The 23879-nt window shown below is 45.9% G+C and overlaps 1 protein-coding gene across 5 annotated transcripts in view; it reads right to left on the minus strand.

Annotated features, from left to right (window-relative positions):
* Positions 1–23879, minus strand: part of LOC119180428 (uncharacterized) — a 112345-nt gene that overhangs the window by 69386 nt on the left and 19080 nt on the right. Inside the window, exon 5 of one of the 5 annotated variants that reach the window (XM_075869781.1) lies at positions 6456–10614. The exons of the other annotated variants lie outside the window; for them this stretch is intronic. Within the exon in view, the coding sequence (XP_075725896.1) occupies positions 10567–10614 (48 nt within the window). The 3' untranslated portion in view covers positions 6456–10566. Of the gene's footprint in view, positions 1–6455; positions 10615–23879 lie in introns of those variants that run through there. 5 annotated transcript variants of the gene reach the window in all.

The following is a 23879-nucleotide window of genomic DNA, read 5'->3' on the forward strand; positions in this document are numbered from 1 at the left end:
GGAAATGTTAAAAACACGTGGAGAATCATTTGCCACCGAAATAGCTTGCATGGCCCTTACCCGTTCGAAGGCGCGCGAGCTGACGCAACAGCTGAGCAGCTCACCCTCTGGGGAACAGACGTCCGAGGGCAGTGTAGGAAAACCTGAGGTAGTTGCGACGGAAAATGAGTCTGCCATGCGAGTTGTCGAGACGGAAACTGGGGCTATGGTCGACAACAGCGAGGAAATATCTCTAACGCCCGAAAACGAGGACTTGGTGACAGGCTCGGTGTTAACACCCGCGTCCACCAGTTGGTGTCAGCTAGCCAGAACCGACCGTGCAACGCTAGTGGTCGATCAAAAGGCGGATCTCGCACTCTCTATGCTGCTAGATGCCATACATAAGGAAGGTAACTCTAGGAAGAACGTTTCGTTCTACACCCAAAACGAGGTGTTGCATCGCAGGTATGAGAACGCTAAAGGGCGGGTCTACAACCAAGTGGTAGTTCCACTAAAATACCGGCGGAACATTCTCGACCTGGCCCACAGCAACGCCTGGGCGGGCCACTTAGGTATAAAGAAAACGAAAGCTAAGCTGGCTCAGGAGTTCTACTGGCCCGGGTGCTGGAAGGATGTAGAGATGTTTGTCCGTGGATGCGACACTTGTCAGCGGATAGGAAAATCAACAGACAAATGGAAGGCACCAATGAAACTAGTGCCAATAGTCACAGAACCCTTCCGTCGGCTCGTGATTGACATCGTGGGGCCTCTGCCTCCATCTAAATCAGGATATCGGTACGTCCTGACCGCGCTGTGCGTTGCCACCAAGTTCCCGGAGGCAATCGCACTGAAAGAGTTGAGTTCAGTATGCGTGGTGGACGCATTGTTGTCTATTTTTTCTCGGGTGGGTTTTCCCTCGGAGATACAGTGTGACAACGGAAGTGTGTTCACAAGCTGCCTTACGACTACATTCCTAGAACGCTGCGGGATAAAAATCGCGCATAGCTCTATTCACCATCCACAGTCGAACCCTGTGGAACGCATGCACTCGGTCATGAAACGCGTTTTGCGAGCTTTGTGCTTTGAGCATAAAAGTGACTGGGAGGGGTGTATACCAGCTGCGATGTTTTCTCTGAGGTCGGCCCCACACGAGAGTACGGGTTTTAGTCCGGCTGAACTTGTCTACGGCAGGAACTTGAGAGGTCCGCTGCACTTAATACGAGAGTCATGGACTGGATATGGGGAGGACCCTAATGTAGTTTCCTATGTACTGGATTTATTGGGGCGACTGGGGACTACACGCGAAGTGGTGGAGAGCAACATGCGCGCAGCACAGGCGCTTTCCAAGGCCCGTTACAATAAGTCAGCTCGAAAGCGAGTCTTTAGAGTGGGCGATGAGGTGATGCTGTTGTGCCCTTCAAGAAAAAACAAGCTGGACGTACAATGGGAGGGACCAGCGACAGTGTTGTCAGTGCTTTCAGACACCAACTACGAGGTAAAGTGGGGCCGGAAATGCCCCAAAGTGTATCACAGTAACCTAATGAAACCCTACATGCGACGAAAAGCAGTAGTAAACCTTGCACTCAATGTTCCTGAGGATGAGGGCGCGGAAATCCTTTGTCTTTCCGATGGCACGGTCAGCAGCACATTGTCCGATAGGGTAGACACAGGGAACACCCTAAGTAAGGCTCAAGAGGAAGATTTAGAGCTTTTAGTACAGGAATTCGCTACCGTTTTCTCCGAGAAGCCAGGCAAAACGGATGTGATTAAGCACGACATTGAGCTGACGGTTAACAAGCCGATCAGCTGTAAGCCGTATCGGGTGTCACCTAGACAGAGAGAGATACTAGAGGCCGAAATTCGCCGCATGATCGACCTAGGTGTTATCATCGAAGCAGACAGTGATTTCACCTCGCCTTTGATTTTGGTTGAGATTCCGGGCCGTGATCCAAGGCCATGCGTGGACTATCGCCGCCTGAACTCTGTAACAGTCGACCAGACTTACCCTATTCCTAACATTGAAGAGAGGGTAGAGACAGTGTCTAAGGCGAAATACATTTCTACGTTAGACCTTGTTAGGGGGTATTGGCAGGTCCCTTTGACAGAGCGCGCGAGTCGATACGCTGCTTTTATCTCACCCCTGGGCACTTTTCGTCCTTTGATGATGAGCTTTGGGCTCAAGAACGCGCCGTATTGTTTCAGCCGCCTGATGGATAAGGTTCTCCACGGGCTCGAGAAATTTGCGCTGCCTTACCTAGACGATGTGGCGATATTTTCGGACAAATGGGAAGACCATGTTGAACACCTTCGGATGGTTTTGGAACGGGTCAAAAATGCAGGTCTTACGGTAAAGAGAGAGAAATGTCATTTGGGCTGTGCTGAAGTAAGCTATTTAGGGCACATTGTAGGAAATGGGCGTCGTCGACCGTCCGAACTCAAGGTAGCCGCGGTGGTCGGTTATCGTCGTCCCAGCACTAAGACCGAGATGAGAGCATTCCTCGGCCTCACAGGTTACTATCAGCATTACGTCCCGAATTACTCCGAGATTGCCAGCCCTTTGACAGATAGTTTACGCAAGACCGAACCTGTGAACATTCAATGGGACTCTAAAAAGGAAGACGCTTTTCAGAAGCTGAAGCACGCATTGAGTGAGAAACCCGTCTTGAGGGCACCGGATTTTGCAAAACCTTTCACTATTCAGTGTGATGCAAGCGAACGCGGTTTAGGAGCAGTGCTATGTCAGACGGACCAGAGTGGAGAGGAGCGGCCGGTTTTGTATTTGAGTCGCAAATTGAGCAGCAGGGAAGAGGCTTATAGCACTTCGGAAAAAGAATGTGCTTGCATTGTTTGGGCCGTACGAAAACTAGGCTGCTATGTTGCTGGCTCTAAGTTTATTATAGAAACTGATCACTCTCCACTAACCTGGTTACACCAAATGTCACCTAAGAATGGTCGTTTGCTCAGATGGAGCATAGCACTGCAGCAGCACAATTTCGAGGTGCGCTACAAGAGAGGTGGCCTTCATACAAATGCAGACGCCCTAAGTCGAGCGTTTTGACTCGTCAAAAGACGCGGAAGGTTTGTTTGATTTTTTTGTTTACCTTTACCTAGTTTATGTGTACTTTTTTTTCAATGTGTTACAGTGAGGGCGTAGAGAAATTTTTCACTGACTCCCTCGTTGTCCCGAGCTCTACAGTTTGCTTGTTTAGCTTGATTATAATGTTATCTCGATTCCAAATGGAGTTACGTATGAAAAAGTTACTGGACACTTGTCCCGATTGGTATGCACATTGTTTCCTTGAGCTTAAGTTATTAAGATAAGATGTTTGCTTTGTAAAATCGGAGGCCTGGCGATGAGAGTGGCGTGCACGCGGTGCTTGTCGCATTGTGTGTGGCTGACAAAGGTCGTTTCTTGGAGCTTGTCACCCACTTTTCACCGAAGCGGGGCGCAGAGGCCAGCTCTTGGAGCATTCCAGTTTGACCAGGCCCTTCGAGAAAGCAAGAGCCTTGCCGGAACGTCGCCGACATCGATCCGGCCGAGCTGCATGGAACAACTCGACCTCCCGATGTATCATCTGGCGGCGGGGGTGCTGTTGTGCCTCGCCCAAGTTCCACGTGGTCTTCGCGGCCTGCTGGCACCTGGCAGCTGTTGATGAGTCAACCCTGCACCGGGACGGCGACGGACGCGGACAATCTGGAAAAACCACGTCGCCGGCTCCTCTTGACACAAAAGTCGTTGGCCAAGCTTTTGTCAGCCGCCGAGAGCAACACTCCGAAGCAGCGTCGACCCAGCAGCTGTACGGGGTATTCTGCCTTGCTTGAGTCAACCTGGCTGCATCAGGGAGCGACTTTGCGCATGGGATTCCACGTCATCTCACTGTGGTGCCACGCTGGCGCGTGGGGTCTCCCTCACCAAACAGCGAACTGGGCATGTCTTGCCCCTTTCCTAGGTTCAGAGGGAGGCGGTGTTTGGCTTTCCCTCTTCGGGGACGGAGAGGAAGACGACGATCTCATTGGAGTATCCTGCGCATAAATTTTCTTTGCAAGGGATCTTGGGAAGGCGGACGATGTATAAAAACGCTAGCGCAGAGGCGCTCGTGTGTGATTCTCTTTTCATGTTGTACCACGCTACCATGTAAATACTGTATATAAACATTTTTTTCTCCTTCTCCGGCTTCTCTACTCGTCCTCTCCGGGGACTCGGATGGCCCGAGTCCGCACCACGCTACCCAAAGGCGCAACAGGGGTTAAAATCCCCGACTTCGTGTTGAAGAGAGATTTCAAGCCCTTGTCTTGGACGCTCAGGTAGTTAAAGTAAGGGTTAAGCTGTCAGATGCCCATGCCGTCAAAACAAGCAAGTACATGCACCACGAGTTGTGTGCTCTCGTATCAAGGGATGTACCTCCAATCGTTTCAACGATAACATTATCGTATAGGGGGGTTTGGGCCAAGGAGAGTGTTAACACTCTAAGAGATCTTGGCTTTTCAGCCGACGATTTTAAACTACTAACAATACGTTGGCTCCAGGGAGGCTGGCGTTGCTTCGCCGTACACCAGCGTATGACCACTGCTTTAAGCGGGTGAAGAAGGGGGAGGGAGCACCAACACACCACACAGGCGACTAACATGGTCCTACTGCCATCTCAGTGGTAAGCTCTCGGCATGGGGGCTCTTTTCTCGCTCCAGAGTGGAGGACGCTTCCGAATACGAAGCATGCCCTTGTACGCACTGCGGCTAAAGAACCCCTGTTGCCGAGGTAAAAAAAAAAAGCCAAACCGATAGCCTCGTTTATGTTCTGCGTAAGGAATTACTGTGTACTGTATACTTTTTAACGGCTTGATGGCTCATGTGAGAGTCATCACGAGTGGCGTAGCCAGAAAGGCAGGAGGAGCCGCTTAATTTTCTTCTCCCCCTTCCTTCCCCCCAGCACACTCCATGTGTTTTTTGTCTTAAAGCCATGGGTGTGTCCTTCCACTGTGACCGGTTCGTGACCACCTAGTTAATGGACGACTTTGCAGAAGGCACTAGTGTGAGTGACAGACAGACGAATTTACGGTTCACCGATAAACCCTCTGAAGCTTCGCTCTACGCATCATCATTCACTTCGTGGGTATGCTGCGATTTTCTTAGTTTTGCATATGCATACCTACGTGCACACATACAAACAACCACGAATGAACATAAAGTATGACCGAAGTTGCCTTCCCCTCACACACCACCCCCACACGAGAAATATATATTTATATATATATATATTTTGTTTTGCTACACTACTGGTCTCCACACTCTGGCCACATTCATTGTAGCGCACCTCTGCTGGCAATCGAATGCTGATGATAGCCTCATTCCAATTGCAAGTGCTCTGCATCAAGCTTGCTGTCTGTACCGCAGGTCTGTGGAATTCTGCTGAAAATTTCCCTTGCGAGTGCTTCATGCCGCTTGAGTGAATTAGGCATAAAGCTGGTGGAGATATGCAATTTAAGTAAAATAGTTCTCAAAGTAAAAAAATAATACTGTTTAGTAACTTCACCTATATTTAGCTAGCACACAGAGCTTTAAAATGAAATGTTGTGCATACTTTATGTCCGACTACCAAGGCAAGCTTTTTGATGCTGAATACAGAGCTTTTCTCAAAAAAAGTGAAATTCAAAATTTTTGCAGACTATCTGCTAGCCTTCAGTGCATAAATTTTTTTAATTTGTAGCACCTCAAACTGGTCACCAGTACATATTTATTTGTGTCCTTGGAATTTGCCATGTTCCCAGAAAGAAATCCCAAACTTTGCAACATTATTCAATATTGCTTTTAGAAAAAGCTTTCGAAGAATTTATATGCATAAATCATTATCTTTAGTTAGATCACTTCATTACCTTGCCAGAAATGCAATTTCTTGAGTGCATTCCCAAAAGACTTTTGAAGAAGTTGTTGTTTGACGACTTTTACCTCACTCGGTGCCTTCCTACAGACTCTTATAAATAGGGAGGACAATTTTTGGCAATGGATTTAAATGACCAGGAGGAGTTTTGCACTTCGAGAAACATGTGAAATCTTTTTCCGCTATATTCGAGATGGTTGAAAGAATACTGGGTGATTTGGCATGGCATCACCCTAATCGGTGTGTTGTGTAATACGTTGAATTACTCCTTTGCTTTTTTTGCCTCTACTAATACTGGGAGCAAACATTTTGGTGTGTTTATGAAGCTGTGTGTGCTTTCAGCCCTTTCATTCTGTATGATATGTATTATTATTTATTATGTGCAATCATTTATTTTTGTGCTGCAACCCAGTGCCTCTAACAAGGCTTATTAGGAGTCTTAAAATAAATAAATTATTTAATAGTGCTCGCACTGTTTTTTGCTCTCAGATAGTCACCGGTCAGGGTAGTGCTTACAAAATGTTTTTCCTCTTTTTCAGAAAAGAAGTCTGCACAATAATGTTACAATAGGAGAACAACACAGGTGGTTTGGGTATCTGGAAGTTATGATATTTCTTATTTTAAATACCAGATACAAAGCCGCCAAAATAAAATAAATTTTTTGAAAATTTTTGTTTACACAATTTGTAGAACGTCTGTGCTGTATTTTGTTTTATGATGATAGGAAAACAAAATTCTATTTTAGTGAAGAGAAAACTTGTCCTTGTTGGTTTTTAAACATTTAAATTCGCTCCATAAATTCTTTAGCATGTGTAGTCAAAAGTTCCCAGGTCACGCTGCCACAGGATTAGTTGGAATAGTGCAATGGGAAATTTTCAATGACCTTGTACTTGCAGAAGATAAATCTACGTATTACATAAGCCTCACGTTGAATCTAACGCAAACACATTTGTTATTTACGGACATGTAGCATTAGTATTATGAATAATGTGTGAGAAATAGCCCTGCTATGCAGCTATCGTTTTGTAGAGCTAGGGTTAGCCCTTGGGTTCAGTCAGCACGATTTGGCATATCTAAGTGCATCTGTCTTAAGTGGGAGTTTAATTTGTCTCAATGGGTTTCATAACCGAGTAGAAGCCTTGAGCTCATTTTAGTTTCCTTTTCTTTTCATGTTCCATTATGATGTTCTTGCGACGATTGTTGAGTTCAATAATAAAACTTTTTTCCTAATTGTGTTTTTTTGTTAGTTTCTCGTGTCCCTCGTGTAGTTCTATTTTTTTTCCAGTGGACAACATGGCAATAAAGACAGGTATTTCAATACAATTACACAATAGCTTCTATAGCTCATTTACACTTCGTCCTTGGGAAGGCCAGTGGGGACCCCAAGGGCTAACGTTAGCTGAGAGTAATCCCATTCCCTTTTGGTCCTTGCTAAACGTCCTCACACTAAGTCTTGCCGTGGCCACCTCATACCACACAAGGTTGTGGAAATGTACACTTTTAGCCGAAGAAATAAGGACGAAAAAAATGTAAACAGGACTGTACCCAGAGTACTTTGGTTAGACTGTCATTGAATAGACAGCCTCACTATAAACCCGACGTTCTTTCCGGTTCGAAAGCATTTCGAAAAGAAGAATATCTGGGAAGACCAGACGGATATGAATCTCCTCTCTTGGAGAGAAAAAGGAGTCTAAATGCCAACTCCCGTTTCTTGGAAATCCTCGAACAGATACAGATACACAAGAGACGGTTACCAATGGCTCTCCCGTTTGAAAACACGTAGCATCACGTGTGTTTCTCTGCGACAAATTCGGTTTCAGACCTATACATCTCTCCCGGGACACAGAACCTCATAACCTCCAATAGATTTGTTGGTCTTCGGTGATCACTTGGAGAAAACGAAAAATGGTAGAAATAGAAATACTCATTTAAATACAAAAACACAATTGAATTGATATGCTCAAATTTATTCAATGGCCTGAGTGCTACAAAGCTTTGGTCAGAGTGTCCCAAAATTTTTAAAAGGATGACAAAAAAAGCAAGAAAAAGGAGGAAAAAGGGAAGTTAGGAAGAAAAAAAACGACTGCCGTTGAAACTGCAGTAGAAAGTAAAAGTGAAAATATAAAGAAAAATTGACTGCAGCTAACAGCAAAATTGCAAATATCCTCCCCCCAATACAAACGACTTCACAGTTGCATTTCCATGTTGACGAAGTTATTCCCTGAACGACCACGAGCAAAAATGATTCATGTTACAGCTTTCTATAATTTTCGCAAAGGATTTTAGTGCTTTGACAAACTATCGACGTTAATATTACAAGAAAAAAGCTCATGAGAAGCTGCTCGGAACAAGCATACCAGGTGCGACGGAGCCTTGTCACGCAACGTAAACAAAACAAAGCCGCCACGCCACGATACTGATGGCCATGCAATGCACCTTCCTACTCGTTTAGGTTAAGAGAAAACGTTTTAAATAGCATCTGCATACAAGCAACACACAATTTGCTTTTTATAGTATTTCTAATTGTTTTTTACAAAACTTGTGAAAATTTTATTGCCAAGAATTGCTGATTAATGTACGTACAAAATTAGAATTGCGAGGCAAATCCCAGCAGGGTGTGGCCAGGCGTTTGGGGCGACGGTTTGCTGCTTGACTAGGGCTAGAGTCACATGTTCACAACTCGCATGCATTTTTTCCCGAAGCTGCGGTAACGCGAACAGTCATGTCGCAGCCGGCAAAAAAGTGGAAGTGTTTGGCGCTTGAAGGCCCACATTATCGCATAGGCTGAAGCCAGTAAAAAGAAGGCATTCACTGCTGAAGAGCTCAGAATTGCGGCGAGCTCTCTCTTAACTACACAGCAGACCACTTATAACGTAAACTCTTTTAGCACGAGACCAGTCATTACGTGGGTTTTTCTAACCGCCGTTATGTCACCCGTGCATTGTTTCCTGAAGCTGCGGTAACGCGAACAGTCATGTCGTGTTTGTCCCTTGAAGACAAAGGCCTACATTATTGCAAGTGCTGAAGCCCGCAAGAAGAAGGCGCTTATCGCTAAAGAGCTTGAGACTGCAGCGAGCTCTCTGTCAACTATATTCAATAGCAAGGACGCTATAAACAAAGTTCTAGCTCCCGGGATGTCGGCAAAGCATAAGAAGTTGACCCAGTCAGTGCCTGAAGCGTTGGACAAGGCAGTCTACACCTGGTTCGTGGAGACGCGGGCCAAGAAAATAGCCCTTAGTGATTATACTGTGCGGCACTAACCGGTGGATTTCGCTTCTGTGCTCGGCATAGGCAATTTCAAGCCAGCATGGGCTGGCTCAACGGATTCAAGTCCCGCCACAGTATCATCAGCAAAGTGTTGTGCGGTGAAGCCGCTTCGGTTTATAAAGACGGCGCCACCACATAGATGTCGGCCAGCCTAGGAAGCCTCCTGAAGGACTATGCACCATCGGATATGTACAATGTCGATGAGACTGGTTTGTTTACAAGATGGTTACGCAAAACACTCTAATAAACGACTGCTGTTGATCATCGGCAAGAGTGCAAAACCGCGCTGCTTCAAGGAAAATCGGCGCCTTATAGTGAGGTACGTGGCAAACAGCCTCGCGTGGAAGACACGTGAAATTTTCGGAGATTAGGTCCAGGAATTTGACTGGCGTATAGGGAGGCCAGAACGAAAGGTTTGTCTGCTTTTGGACAATTATTCCACGCACGTCGTTGAGAATGCGGAGCTCGAGAACGTAGAGCTCAAGTTTATGCCACCCAATTGCACTTCTATTATTCAACCATTCAACAAAGGCGTCATCCAAGGCATGCACTGTGTGTATCGTAAGCACCTTATTCAAAGGCTGCTTTTAAACACCCCGTTGGGTCCCAAAACGAAAATCGACATGTTTATGGGGCTCTAGATGATTGCTGCTTCGTCGAGCGCGATATAAAGTGCCGCTGTCGCGAACTGCTTTCGCCATGCTGGATTTTATTCCGAGTGTGCCGAGACTTCAGATTCTACCATAGACGCTCGAGATGACGACACAGATCACGATGAGAATGAATTGATGGACGAAGAAGTCGCACTCGCATGGGCAGACCTGCAGGGAAGTGATGTGCCGGCCAATGTCCATATCAGCAGGTTCATGCAAGCAGACTACTGCTTGGCGGTGTGTGAGGAATTGAAAAACAAAGAAATCACAAAGAGCGTACAGAACGATGGTGTTTCGTCAGACGAAGATGATGCATCTGTGCAAAGTAATTCCGCGCTGCCTCCAACTTCATAAATGCTGGTCGTATTTGACGTCATTCGACGTTGCATCGGGGCACAAGATGACGACGAAGCGATGGCTCTGTTGGTGGCATGTGAACATCGTGCTGTACAATCGCTTGGCAAGAAGCAAGAACAGCCTAAACTGACCAATTTTTGGCATTAAATCTTGTTTTGTTTTTTTGCATCAGTGAAGTCGCATGACCCGTATGTTTTTTCCCCCCCCTCAAATCCCTACAACGAATTACCACGAAAACTAATTGTTTCGCCCGCCCCGTCAATTTCGTTGCCGCAGGATTCAACAGTACCTTTTCTGGCCTCGAATAACTTTCCAAGCCCAAACAGCTCGGCCACTGATTGCTGGTAGGACATCTGCTGGTAGGACATCTGCCAGCCGAAATTTCGGCTGGTAGGACATCTGCTAGCCGAAATTGCAGGTGGTGACGCGCACCTCTCATGACGCTGAAGATACCGGTCGGCCATGATTGAAGAATTCTGGAGACTGCGGTGAAAAGAGTACTTATCGGAGCTTAGATCGACTCACATGTTCACTCAACGACATTGAGCGACATAAAAATAGACAATTTGGTGCTTTTAAAAGAAGATAATGTGAAATGACACATGTGGAAGATCCCCAAAAAGAAACTTCAAAGAAACTTCCAAGGACAAAGACGACAGGATGGGGGCGTGCAGATTGAAAGTAACAGAACGAATTGAAGCGACCAATACAGCTGCTTTATCCCCTAGAAGTCAACGCACAATGAGCTCAGGAGTTCTCTCATGGAGAGAGATTGTACTTATCATGAAATGGGAAGCAACCACCACTAAAAAGGAACTTTCAATGAAACACCCGCGGCGAAAAGGCTGAAAAAAGGCAACTTGGGGAGGACGCGTTTCCAGGGCAACGTTTATAGATACTTTTTTCAGTTTCCGAACCCCTCCTTTCGAGGCGGGCGCGATTTGCTCTGTTGACATCGCGGGCACGCATTGACTACGTGTGGACGCACCGAGCACGTGTGTACACCTGGACATCTCCCAAGGTGAATTCTACGGCTGCTGCTATCCTGTGCATCATGCCTAAGCACTTTCGGGACATCATGCTGACGTGTTTTGTGCCTGGGTGCACCAGCGGATACAGAAAAACCCCCGAGAAACGCTGCTTCTTTTCTCCACCGTCTGACCCGCTGTTGCTGCAGAAGTGGGAAAGATCTATTCTACGCACTGACAAAACTTTTGGAAGGACGTGCAAGGTGTTCGATCTTCACTTTCAAGAAAGCGACATTCTGAAGACATATAAGCATGTCATAAATGCAGAAGTCTTCGAAATCGACCGTGGTGCATGGGCATTGAATAGCGATGCAGTTCCTTGTTTATTTTCGAACCTCCCAGTGTACCTGTCATGCAGCCGCAAAAGACAAAGGTCGCCAAAGAAAAGGGCACCTGTACCTCAACAAGCTGTGCAGCTGCCTTGCGATCTTCCAGAAGAATCTCCGCAACAGGTACACGCTAGTTCGGAGGACTTCAGTTTTTCTGAGCTAGTGGAAAAAACTGCTTCACTACAGCTTCCTCGCAATTGGAGTTCGGCGGTCACTGAAGAGCTGGGAAAGCCTCGGGTAATCGTATTCTATAATGTAGAATTCAGAGGAGACATCTACTGCATTCTCAAGAGCACTGTCATCCGCGAGGATTTGACCTACGTGGTTTCAGCAAACGGAAAATTGCTGAATAAGTTACCATTTGATATACCACTGCGGTCACTCAAGGACGTAAAAGCGGTCGTGCATGCTCTACACTTTTTGCAATCTTGCCTCGGTTGTCCGCCTGTTGGCACAGCGAAAGAAAAAAATGTGTCGCTAAGAAATATTCATCACAAGGACTGCACTGGCTTGACTGATGCTGACAGAGGTACATGTGCTGCCTGTGCCGTTTTAGCGAGAACACTGAAAAAAAAAAAAGGGCAACAAAACCCAAGAGGAAGGTGCAGATTGCAACCGGCGTATTAAGGAAACGCTTGATCCGTGCCACCGTCGCACGAGCACAGAATAAACTTGAATTGCGTCGGCTAAGTGAAAAGTTGAAGACTGCGTCTTCAGCGACTCTGGATGATCTCGTTCAAGATTTACCTGAAGTGCAGAAAGTGTCCATTCGTGTATCCATGATGCAACAAGCAGCAAAATCACCCAATGGGTATAGGTACACAACAGATTGGCTCAAGGTTTGTTTGCTGCTGAGGCTCACAAGCCCGAAATGTTACAGGAGGCTGTTGGAAATGAAGGTCCTCCTCCTTCCTAGTCCAAGTCGCCTTGTCCAGCCCTTGAGGGGCCTTCCATGTGACTATGGCCTGAATAAGTTTGCTCGTGAGAGCATTAAGAATCACATGGCTGGGAAGCTGGACCACCATACCTATGGTTGTTTGATTATTAATGAAATTAAGTTGCGTGAGGGAACTGAATATAATCGGTCTGCTTACAAGTTTGATGGATTTGTTGATTATGATGATGTTAGTCAAGTAGACAGTGACAAGCTTGCGGACCATGCTTTGGTGGTCATGTTCAACCCAATGTTTGCATCATGGGTGAAGCCTATTGCTACTTTTGCTGCGAAAGGAGCAGCACCCGGGTGGATTTTAGCTAAAGTTGTAACAAACTCTGTGCTACGATTGCATGAACATGGGGCCAGAGTTCTGGCAGTGATCAGTGACGGTGCTGGAAACAACAAGTCAATGTGGACTCATCTGGGAATAAGCGCAAACTTCAGCAACCAAAGTGCAAAATGGCACACCCATGCCTTCCAGAAGGCACATTCCTTCACTTCATATGTGATGTGCCACACATAATGAAGTGTATTAGGAACCATATGATGAAACACAAACTTGGACAGGTGAGTAAACCACACTGTTATCGACGCAGCAGTCATACCTCTAGGTTATGGAAAAGCAGTGCAGATATTTTGTATGCCATTCTTCTATTACAGATAGGAGACCATGAAGCTAATCACCAGCACTATGAACGGCTTTTCGAGGCTTAGAAGAAAGCAGCCATCAAAGTTGTGCCAAAGTTAACTGAATATCATTTCAAGCCGCAGAAGCTTCAGACAATAAGTGTCCGCCTAGCCACCCAGGTACCGTATCAGCACATTGGCTGCCTCTTTACTTTGGTACCCTCCTGCAGACGCTTTGACACCTTGCTAAGTCAAGCAAACATTTTAATGTTGAATACACATCACATGTGCAAAAACTCGATTTCCTCTTATGAATGGGTTGCTCATGCATTTTAAGCTGTTTTAAGTTTTATAATTATTATTCTGGCAATGTTTTTTTTTTTTTTTTTTGCAGCTTTTCAGCCGCAGTGTCTCGATCGGCTTGAAAGTGTACGCCAGTTGAAGGAGCCAGGATTCGCCGACAGTGCTGGAACACAGGAGTTCACATCACTTTTGAATGACTTTTTGACATCGTCAATCCAAAATTCCTGCAGCTGGAATAAGAAACGGCTCTCCAAAGATAAAGGTATGCTATGCATGTAAATTCTTCATTTACTGAAAAATATTGCTTCACTCATTTTATGGCAAAGCGGGCTTGTAATAACTGGGTTTGTGCTACACCACTGGTTCTAAAACTGTTATTGTTCAACATGCTAGCCTGCAATACGCATACGTGTGGCGGCATATGTTTCTGCTTTTGCTTGGTTCCTTGCTGCTAGTGCATTTGCCACTTTCATCGTTATGTTCTTTGCAGTTTCTCGAGCGTTTCCTGGAAATGATGAATCAAACAGAGGCAATGAATGTGAAGCTATTTGCATCAAGACAATCCATGGAGTCTTTGCACGTGACACTTATGCCTGTTTTGTCACTTACTGACTTCTTGCTGGGCCAGGGTGTGAACTACATCCTTACTGCAGCCCTCAACCAGGGCCCACTTGAGGTAAAGCAAGAGCTTCTCATGTTATTTGTCGCAATATTCATAAGGAATGTCTTTTATTTCTTTCAGCGTTTTTTTGGCCTCGTGGAACCTTTGGTGGCGACGAAGATCGCCCCACAGTGGCCAAATTTAGTCAGCTGTTCTGCCTTCTCGCACTGTACACTCCAATCAAACTAGCCACCAAAGGAAAATGCGAAGCTGGCCAGGCGGGCACTGAACGAGTCCTGATGAGCATGTATGAGAGTCTCGGGGCAAAATGCTGTGAAGCCCTGCAGAAAAGGAAAGCCTCAAGGAAGAGGTTTCGAGGTGTCTGACATTCATACTCCTAAGGGAGTGCAGCAACAGACCTGAAGACCATGTGTACAGCGTTCCTCTACCAGCAAAGACAGCGCTGTACTATTTCGCTGGATATGTAGTTCGCAAGGTCCTCAAAGCCACACGTTGCACTGAATGCAAGAAAGAAGCAGTAGGTGCGCAGGATTCCCTCCCTTCTGAAGCATCGTTGGTGTTGGAAAGGGAATACGTGAGCGGCAGCCTTGTGTACCCCTCCAAGAAACTATTCGAATGCGTGAGAAGTGCGGAGTACGTCATCAGCCAGGAATTGAAAAATTATTCCTTTGGTGACTTCTTTTGGAGAGTAATGGAGGCACTTACTCAGAAAGGCACCAGCTTTGTTGGTTGCAAACAACACTACAGTGAATTTACTGCAGAGTTGATTCACGTCTACATTGTAATTAGAATGCATTTCTTTGCAAGAAAGAAGTGCCAAGAGAATGACAGTGCCATCAAAGAACAGAGAGAAAGAAAGAAGGCCAAACTTGTCTGAAATTCGAACGCTCATGACAAGTGTGCTTTAATAAAGATGCATTTTCCTTTTCATGAGTTAAAGGCAATATACTTGTGAACTAGTGCTTGATAGTGGCAAGTATTTGTGCCAATATATTGATGTTTTCCTACTTCTTTCCACAAAATTTGCATTTTCTGTTTGAATGATCCTAAATATTATTCACTAGTTGACAGACATCCAGAAACCTGAATACTCAGACAGAAGAAAGCGCAGAGGTTCATGTCAGCTGAACAGAGAAATAACGCCGTTTCAGTGGAATTTTCAACTAAAGTTGTACCTTACAGCAAAGGCTCAGTTTCAACTTCCTTTAGGGCACGGCACGCTGAGATGCTTATTGCTGAAAGGTTAATTTACCGAGCGTCAAAGATCCCTATGCTAACACTCGCGAAAACGGCTTTTAAATAACAATCAGTAGGAAACAGATGAGTCGCAGCTTTTACCGAGGCTTCGTTGAGACGTAGCTCATACAACTGAGCTCCAAGTTTTCCTTCTAGTATCTGAAACAAGAAATTACAGGGCAGCGAAACGGCCCGTTAATCGACAAGTGCACGCCTGGCACTATGCTTGCGCGAGCTACTGTTTTTACCGAGGTCCCGGAAAGACGTAACTCACGTATCTAGGCCCGAAATTATACTCCTCGTGCCTTAAACAAGGAGTTGCGCTGCAGCGCTCTTTCTTAACCTAAAATCGTCGTGTAAACGCTGCACAACACGCTGAGCAGTAGCAGACGGCCCTCGTTTGCGTGGCGCAAAGTTCGACTGCAGCGCCACTGTGGCGAGAACTGCAGCCGGCCGCCCGCTCCCTGTAGGCGAAGCGGGGAGTTCAGAAACTGGAAAAGTATCTATAAACGTTGTTTCCGGGGTGCAACCGCAATGGCTTGCTATTCAAAGGCAACGAGTGATCCACGTGGCGGACCATACAGGAAAAGTGGAGAGCGTCCTTGACGTCGTCGCTTTTACGAACTACAGGACTGATTGATGAAGCAAATTGAAAGCAGCAGGGGCCGACACTCAACACAGGCACAGCATTTTCTCTCTCTGTTTCTCAAAGGTTCGCACGTGTTCTTTTGAATGTAGTAGTACCGTAATTACTCGAATCTAACGTGCACCTTTTTTCTGGTTAAGCGAGTTCATAAATCGCATGCGCGTTGAAATCCAGTGCGAAAAAAAAAAAACGAATACGGTCATTCTATTGCCATCGGCATTTCCAAAATGGCCGCCCCCTACGTGTTTCGGCATGGCGCGTCGGCTATTTCTGCCTATGTCTTGCCCATGTGCGGCACTTCGTACGTGTGCTGAGGAGTTCCTCATCTTGTAGTTCATTAGCATCGACGGCATGGAAGGGCTGACTCCAAAAACAGACGAGTGCACCACGATGCCGCTTTCAAAAGAAAAGTCATCGCGTGTGCCGAAACAGATGGAAATCGGGCCGCATCGCGGTCATTCGGAGTTCTTGAAACGTGCGTGTGGGACTGGCGGAAACAAAAGCAGAAGATTGTCAAAGATTCACGCAAAGGCTTCAGTGGACCACCGCAGGGCCGGTTTCCGCAAATTGAAGAGCTGTTCGCCGAGTATGTGCTTGAGCAGCGAGTGGCACAGCGGCCTGTGACGAACTGCTCTAAGCGCGGGCTATGCAGTTAGCTTTAGAAAAAGCGCTAAAGCGGAGCCAGTTCAAAGCAAGCAGGTGCTGGCTAACTATCTTTATGAAGAGGAAAGGCTTCTCCCTCCGAAAGCGAACGGGCATGCGCCAAAACTTGCCAGAGGAGTACGAAGAAAAGCTTCACAGTTTTCAGAGGTTCGTCCTAAACTTACGGCACAACAACGGCTACCTGCTTGGGCAAATAGGGAATGCCGATCAGACGCCTCTTTACTTCGACATGCCTGGCACCACAACCCTCCAGAAGAAGGGGGCCAAGCAAGTACGCATGCTGACATTGGGCCACGGTAAAATTAGAGTGACAGCAATGCTCCGTTGTACGTCAGATAGACACAAGCTCCCCCGTACCTCATATTTAAACGGAAGACGCTCCCGAAAGGAGTCGTTTTCCTAAGTAGTGTGATCGTGTGGGCCAACCAGAAAAATGGGAGAGCATTGCAATCGATGTCTTACTTTTTTTTTTCGTCGTGAAAACCGAGTGCACGTTACAATCGAGGGTGCGGTAGAATCGAGTAAATACGGTACTTCTCTGTTTTTTATTTTCTTTTCCCTTCCTTCTCTACGACAGTGTTGCACATAGTGTAGAAACAAACCAGTCTTCGTGATGCATTCAAACTGAAAAGACGTGTTGACTCTGTCATAGTCTCGCTAAAGGAAGGTTTTGCCTCCCTGCTTTTCTGCCACAACAATCAGGACAATACTGATTGTTGGCCTAGTTGGTACTTGCTTACTGACATGATTTGGCCGCAAATAATACACACAGAGTAAAGAAACACTCAGCCGCTTGTGCTTGTCGTTGCGTTTCTTTACTCTGTGTGTGTATTATTTGAGGCCAAATCATGTCAGTAAACAATCAGGACACTGAGCGTTCTGTTACTACCCGTTCACTAATTCTGATAATTTTATGGCACACTCCAAGTAACGACCCTCTAGTGCTGCTACCATGCAGGTCTTTCACTACCCGCAGTCACCCGATATGCAGAAGCAACATGCGATGCTTCGGTGTTAAAAAAAATGCAAATTTTCTTCTCCAAAATAACTAATTAGTTGCTAGTGGGGCTAAATTGCTATAAGGCTAATACGGGAGCGGGTTAGACTCGTTTTATCCACTCATGGGACCCCGAGATGTCCTTCACAGAATCCCTGGGTTTCGCGGAACCCAGTTGGAGAACCTATATGCCTGAAGACGAACCTATAATAGGTTCCTGAGCTTTCAACGCTTCTTAAACAACCTAAAACATTTACCCAATATTACATCGTTAAATAATGTAAGAAAGAAGTGTAAAATGAAAGGTTCATTTTCTTAGACACAATAATAATGAGAAAACAACATCTTTGTTAGTTGTCATTAACCCTCTATTGCATGGAGTCCCATATTTGGCACATACCGTTTACCTTTTTTTTTTTGTGGGTGTGGGCTGCCCACTTGAGAATATAATACATTCGGAGTAATTCTCATAGTTTTGTGCATTTATGATGGGCAAGTAATTCCATATCTGTTAAACGATAAGCGAAACAGAGGCAAGTGCATTTTGGGATGCAACGTGCAACTCGGAGGGGGCGAACACGAGAAATCAACATTTTTTTTCTATGAGCGTTTTCCCCTGATAAGCATAGAAAATACATTTTGGCAGACATTATGATCTCACAAATTAAAGCCTATTATTAGTTTTCAGTAGTTCTATCGCAACTACACCAAAGAACCTGAAATTAGTGTGTGCCAAATTTGGCACAGTATGAACTTGAAAGATAAAATTGATATCGTGGTGCCAACTGTCCAGTAAATTGCAAAACAAATATATGTAATGCGATGCCTTCAAGCTTCGGTTATCCAATTTCCTTGTGGCTGCAGCTCAGCACTACAAAGCAGCATTTACCATATTTCAGATAGTAGGAAATTGCGCGGGAGGGGATATAGGTATTATGTGGTGAAGGTATAGAGCGGCAGTGCAATGAATACATGCACTTTATCACAGGTCACTATCACAAGATGAAATTTCGTCGCTCAGAATGGTGATGGGGAATCGTCTGCCAAACTGCAGCCTGAAAAGCGAAAAGGAACTGAAATGTAAAAGAGGTGGTGCTTCAGAGGAAGTCACAACCGTCATAGATGACATGGAATTATCGTGTGTGCGTTGGTACGATAACCGCGCCGTGACATTTGTGTCGAGCTTTGTTGGGAGGGATCCAGTGAAAATGACTAAACGCTGGTTTACCTAAGCCAAGGAGTTTGATTAGAATGATTGCCCTAGCATATTAAAGGTTTAGAACAGACATATGGGTGTAGTGGACCTGCTGGACTCACTGCTTGGACTTTACCGCATGCATATCAGGTCCAAGAAGTGGCCCTTTCGAGTTTTCAGGTCGCCTGCCGTCCCGCCGTTTTGTTTACGCAGCCCACATGGTGTTTGGCTAGCCTAGTGCATGGTTGTGCGATCGTGTGAAGTGTGCTCTGCAACGCGAAGCCTAGGTGCTGCTGATGATGATGTTTGATGTTTTGTGGCGCAAGGGCCATTTCACGGCCAAAGAGCGCCAGTTCATCTTACTAAAAATATGGACAATGATAGTGATAAGCGGCTGTATAAGGGCCATAAAATTCCTCGCGGTAAGACGGGTATGAACATACAAATAATAAAATCATGTCCCTGCCGTGAAAGGTGTGTGTGGTGTGAATAGATGACAAAAGTTGGTGATAATAAAAGACGATGGTGGATATGTATGGCATTAGCACAAGTGCCTCACTCGTTCATACCCTTGCGTCCAAGGGCCGTGAGGCAAGTGCTTTCTTGTGTAGCCACCGCAGCAAAAACCTCTCTGGAGAGGTCATGCTACGGAATGCCCGGGTATATGATATGAAAACTATGAATTTCTTTTAAAAACTCTAACAATGATTTATGACTAAAAAGCGGTTCCCCACCGACGAACATTGCAGGGTGTAAAGGTATATGTTGTCGGTAAGGTAATAGAAAATGTTGTTTTCTTAGAGTTTCTAAGTGTTTGCACTGGATTAGTATGTGAAGTACTGTTAATGCTTCACCACATCTGTCACACAATGGTGGATCGTCACCAGACAAAAGATAAGTGTGTGTCGCATATGTGTGTCCTATCCTGAGTATCGTTAGTATTATATATGTATGACCAACACCACCTAAATGAGTTCAGGCCTCTTCACTTCGGCGCGCCTTCGTGTGACGTCATTCAACTTTGCCCGAGCCTACCACGCCAACACCACCTAGCTCACGCCGTACCAGCAGCGTTTCGACGTGTCCGGGCATGTTGACAGGCAAGGAGGAGGGCGACCTCTCTCTAGAGAGCGAGCACCGTGGTAGCCCGTAGCTTTGCGGCAGAGCCGTAAGTTGTCCGAGTCTCCGACAGGTGGCGGCAGCCGTGACAATTATTTCACTCTGTCGTTGAACGAGACCACGCGGCCACGCCGTGCGCACTGTTCCGTGTTGCAGTTACCGCTTTCACCGAATTTATTTTGTTGACGAATGTATCCTGAAACATGGGGCGGTGTTGTGTACCCAACTGTCGAGGGAACTATGACAATGGTCCGAAAGTCCGCTTGTTTTCTTTTCCGAGAGACGCTAAGCGAAGAGCGGAATGGCAGCGGGCTGTGCGACGGAGCGACGTCGACGTGAGGTTGTTGAAGGACCCCAAGGTAAGCTGCATCGTGCATTGTCCCCCTTCAGAATTAACAGATGGGATTCAGAATTAACGAGATTTCTCGTAATTATCCCAAGAGATTCTAATTGGTGTTTTTTTTTTTTTTTTGTTCCGGTCACGCGCAGGTTTGCGAGCGTCACTTCAAGTCGGAACACCTGCGCACAACGTCAACGTATACGGACTGCGATGGACGAACCATTGAAGCTCCTATGAAGTTGACACGGCTGACTCCAGACGCCTTCCCAGCCATTTTTCCAGACTGCCCTTCGTATATCTCGGATTCGCGCACGTCGCGAGAAAAGCCTGAACTGAAAAGGAAGCGGACTGAAAATGAGCTACTCCAGAAAGCCATACACGAGTCCCAAGCAGCGTTTGAAAAAGAAGAAAAACAGTACAAAGTTTGTAATCTGGGTGAACTGATTTCTCGGGTTAACGAGCGTCCAAATAAGAAGTTTTGGTGTACAACAGCCTGCGAGACGTGCCTCATCGTCGCCCACATCGAACCGGCGTTGCAAGCTCCGGAGATGCTTGTATCTGTGGTGGTTACAGAGGATCTGTCCGTTTCCGTGTATTTTAAGTGCGCTCCGTTGGTGTCGGATGATGTGTGCATTCCTGACGAAGTCCGTGATGTCCGTGTGCTGAACAACCTTCTAGACAGCCTGGAGCGATATTGTGAAAAGAAGGCCCGTCAACAGGAGGACAAGGTGGGAGGAGTGCTTAGGCTTGTTTTATCCTTGCTGGATGACATTTCTGATGATGAGCTGCATGATGATGAGAGGGCTGACGCACTAATCTTCCTGAAGGAGCAGTGCAAGCTGCTGACAAAGAAGAGTAATGGCGTGCGGTATTCTGCAGAGCTTTTAGTTTTTAGCAGTATATTGCACACAATTTCTCCACATGCTTACAAGTTTTTTCGCCACAGCAACAAGCTTGTCTTGCCGCATGACACTACCATCAAGCGAGTTTGCGCTGCACATGATGTGAGCCCATCGAAAGAGCAGTGCGAAGAAGGTTTTCTGAGGTACATTAGGCGCAGAGCAACCATTCTGAAGCCTCATGAAAAAAATGTGACTGTCATGCTTGATGAAATACACCTGCAACAGTTTTTTGAATATAAAGGTGGCTGCCTAACAGGGTTTGCTGCGCATTGTGCGGAATCAGCAAGACAGCGCACGTGTTCATGGTACAGTCTTTGCTTTCATCTTATAAAGATGCTGCTCATATCCTTCCGGTAACTCGTATCACAGCAACGGAGCTGCATGATGTTCTAAAGACACTAATCATGAGGCTTGAAAGTGCTGGTCTGCATGTTGTTGCGGTCGTAACAGACAACAATGCCATAAACAGAAAAATGATGTCTCTGTTTAGCGAGCAAAATGAGCCAGGGATTGTTTTCCCTCATCCTGCCAACCCGCAGCAGCCAATGTTTCATGTTGTGGACACTGTTCACTTGCTCAAGTGTATACGCAACAATTGGCTCAATCAGAAGGATGATGACAAGTCGCTTTTGTATCCTCCTTTTGAAAGCTGTGGAAGTGGTGAGGACCAAAAAGCTTCGTTTACTTTTTTGAGGAAGCTGTACCAGAGTGAACAAAGCAAGCTTGCAAAGGTTGCCTATGGTCTGAGCTATAAAGCACTTTATCCAAGCCACCTAGAGCGTCAAAATGTGGAATTGGTGTTGAAAGTTTTTAACTGCTTTGTGTCATCTGCTTTGTCACTTGAAGCGCAGAAATTGCATTTGGCTGCACTGCAGGAAACGGCCACCTTTATTGATTTGATTGTCAGGTGGTGGAGCATTGTAAATGTTAAGACTCCAGAAAAGGGGCACAGACTACGTGATGTTTATCAGCAGCCTGTGAAGGATATGTCTTGTTTGCAAGTTCAGTACCTTGATCAGTTCATTACCTGGCTTGACAGGTGGAGCCGAAGGGGAACCACGGCTGGAGGTTTGACAAAGGAGACCCACTTTGCTCTCCGGCTAAGCACGTATTCATTGATTGAGCTGTCACGGTATTGCCTTGATGAGCTGGGCTTTAGGTACGTCCTTTTGGGGAAGTTTCAAACAGATTGCCTTGAGGCCAGGTTCGGGAAGTACCGCCAAATGTGTGGATCTCACTACAATGTGTCAATCACAGAAGTATTCGAAGCGGAGACAAAGATTCGCTTGCAGGACACTTTAAAGCTGGAAGACATGCCGCTGTCATTGGCACCTAAGGAACAGGAGCTTGATGACGAGATGCTAATAGCAAAGTATGCCATCAAACTCACCCAAAGTGACCTGAAGGCATCACAAACTGACGTGCCTGCGTTGGCATACATTGCAGGCTATTGTGCGCATGCTGCAATTAAACGTCAGCCATGTGAGGATTGTCAGTCACAGCTCATGATCACTGACCGAGAACTGCAGCAAAGTGAGCACGTACTCATTGACAGCATGAGCAGAGGCGGCTTGAAGTTTCCGCAGCCTTTCGTTGTTAATGTTGTTCTTGGCACTAAGATAGTATTAGAGCACCTTGTCAGTAAGGAACAGGAGCAGCGGTTTCATGCAGAAGCCAACCAAAGGATGGTCCTCTTGAGCATCATGCAGTTCCTACTAAGCGACGGCGAGGAGTTGGACATGTGTGCAAGTGGCCACCATCCAGATACCGTACTCAAGAACATTCTAAAACCAGCTGTCAACACGCTTCTAAAAAACTATGTCGCTTGCAGGAATGACAGTGTCATGAAAGAAAAAGCCTGTACAAAGCAAAGAAAGTTGCTAACGCTACAGTAAACTTTGCTAGTGGCCCCTTCGCTAAAATATAAAGCAAGCTTTACTAATGGCTAGTTTTTTTTAAGCTGGCCGGTTCGTATTTTCTTTTTGTCCCACAATGTGAATATGGCTTTGAATATGACTGTTCCAAATGCTAAATGTTTGTTCCTTGTGACACACTTTATACATTGTAATAAATACTCCAGTAGCTAGTTTCTTTCGTTCTAAGAGCAGTTGTGTTTTTCTGTTTGCCCCATAATGTGATTATGGCTGTGAATATGACTGTACCAGATGCTAAAAGTTTTTCACTGTGATAAATTTTGAAACATTATAACGAATAATCTAGCGCCTTGTTTTTTTTTTTTTGCTTAATCTTGTCAGTTTCGGTTTTTGTGTTGCACAATGTAGTCATAGATGTCAATATGACTGCTAAAAGCTGGAAGTTCGTATGTTCCTTGTGATACATGGTACTTACATTGTAATAAATATTTTGCCAGGTGCCCGGGACTTGTGTACGTTTCTTTTAAGTGCAATCTGAAGCAGTTACGTTCGCCAAGATGGAGCGGAACAGCACTATTTCATCTTGATGTGAAATAACGTTCGTTCAGAAATTTTATATTCTATGCCTATATCGCGGCAATGCAGAAATTAATGTTTTACTCATCTGTAGTGGCCGCCGCGCAGGAAACGTCCGCGCCGCAGCGGCTCGCGCGCGCGCGACGACGGGCCAGGTGCGTGACGTCACGGAGGCAGTGAAGAGGCCTGCCTGAACTTATCTAGGTGGTGTTGGTATGACGCGATTTCGATACGGGCAGCCAATGACCAAGGTGTGGCTTAAAAACGTGTAGTTTTTTTTGTGTGTGTGTATTCCACTTGCTCTGCCAGTATACCCGAGGTTTCGTTTGAGAGACGGCTTAAGATCAAGGGCCG

This window comes from Rhipicephalus microplus, chromosome 7 (genome assembly GCF_043290135.1).
Source record: "Rhipicephalus microplus isolate Deutch F79 chromosome 7, USDA_Rmic, whole genome shotgun sequence".
Classification (NCBI taxonomy): domain Eukaryota; kingdom Metazoa; phylum Arthropoda; class Arachnida; order Ixodida; family Ixodidae; genus Rhipicephalus; species Rhipicephalus microplus.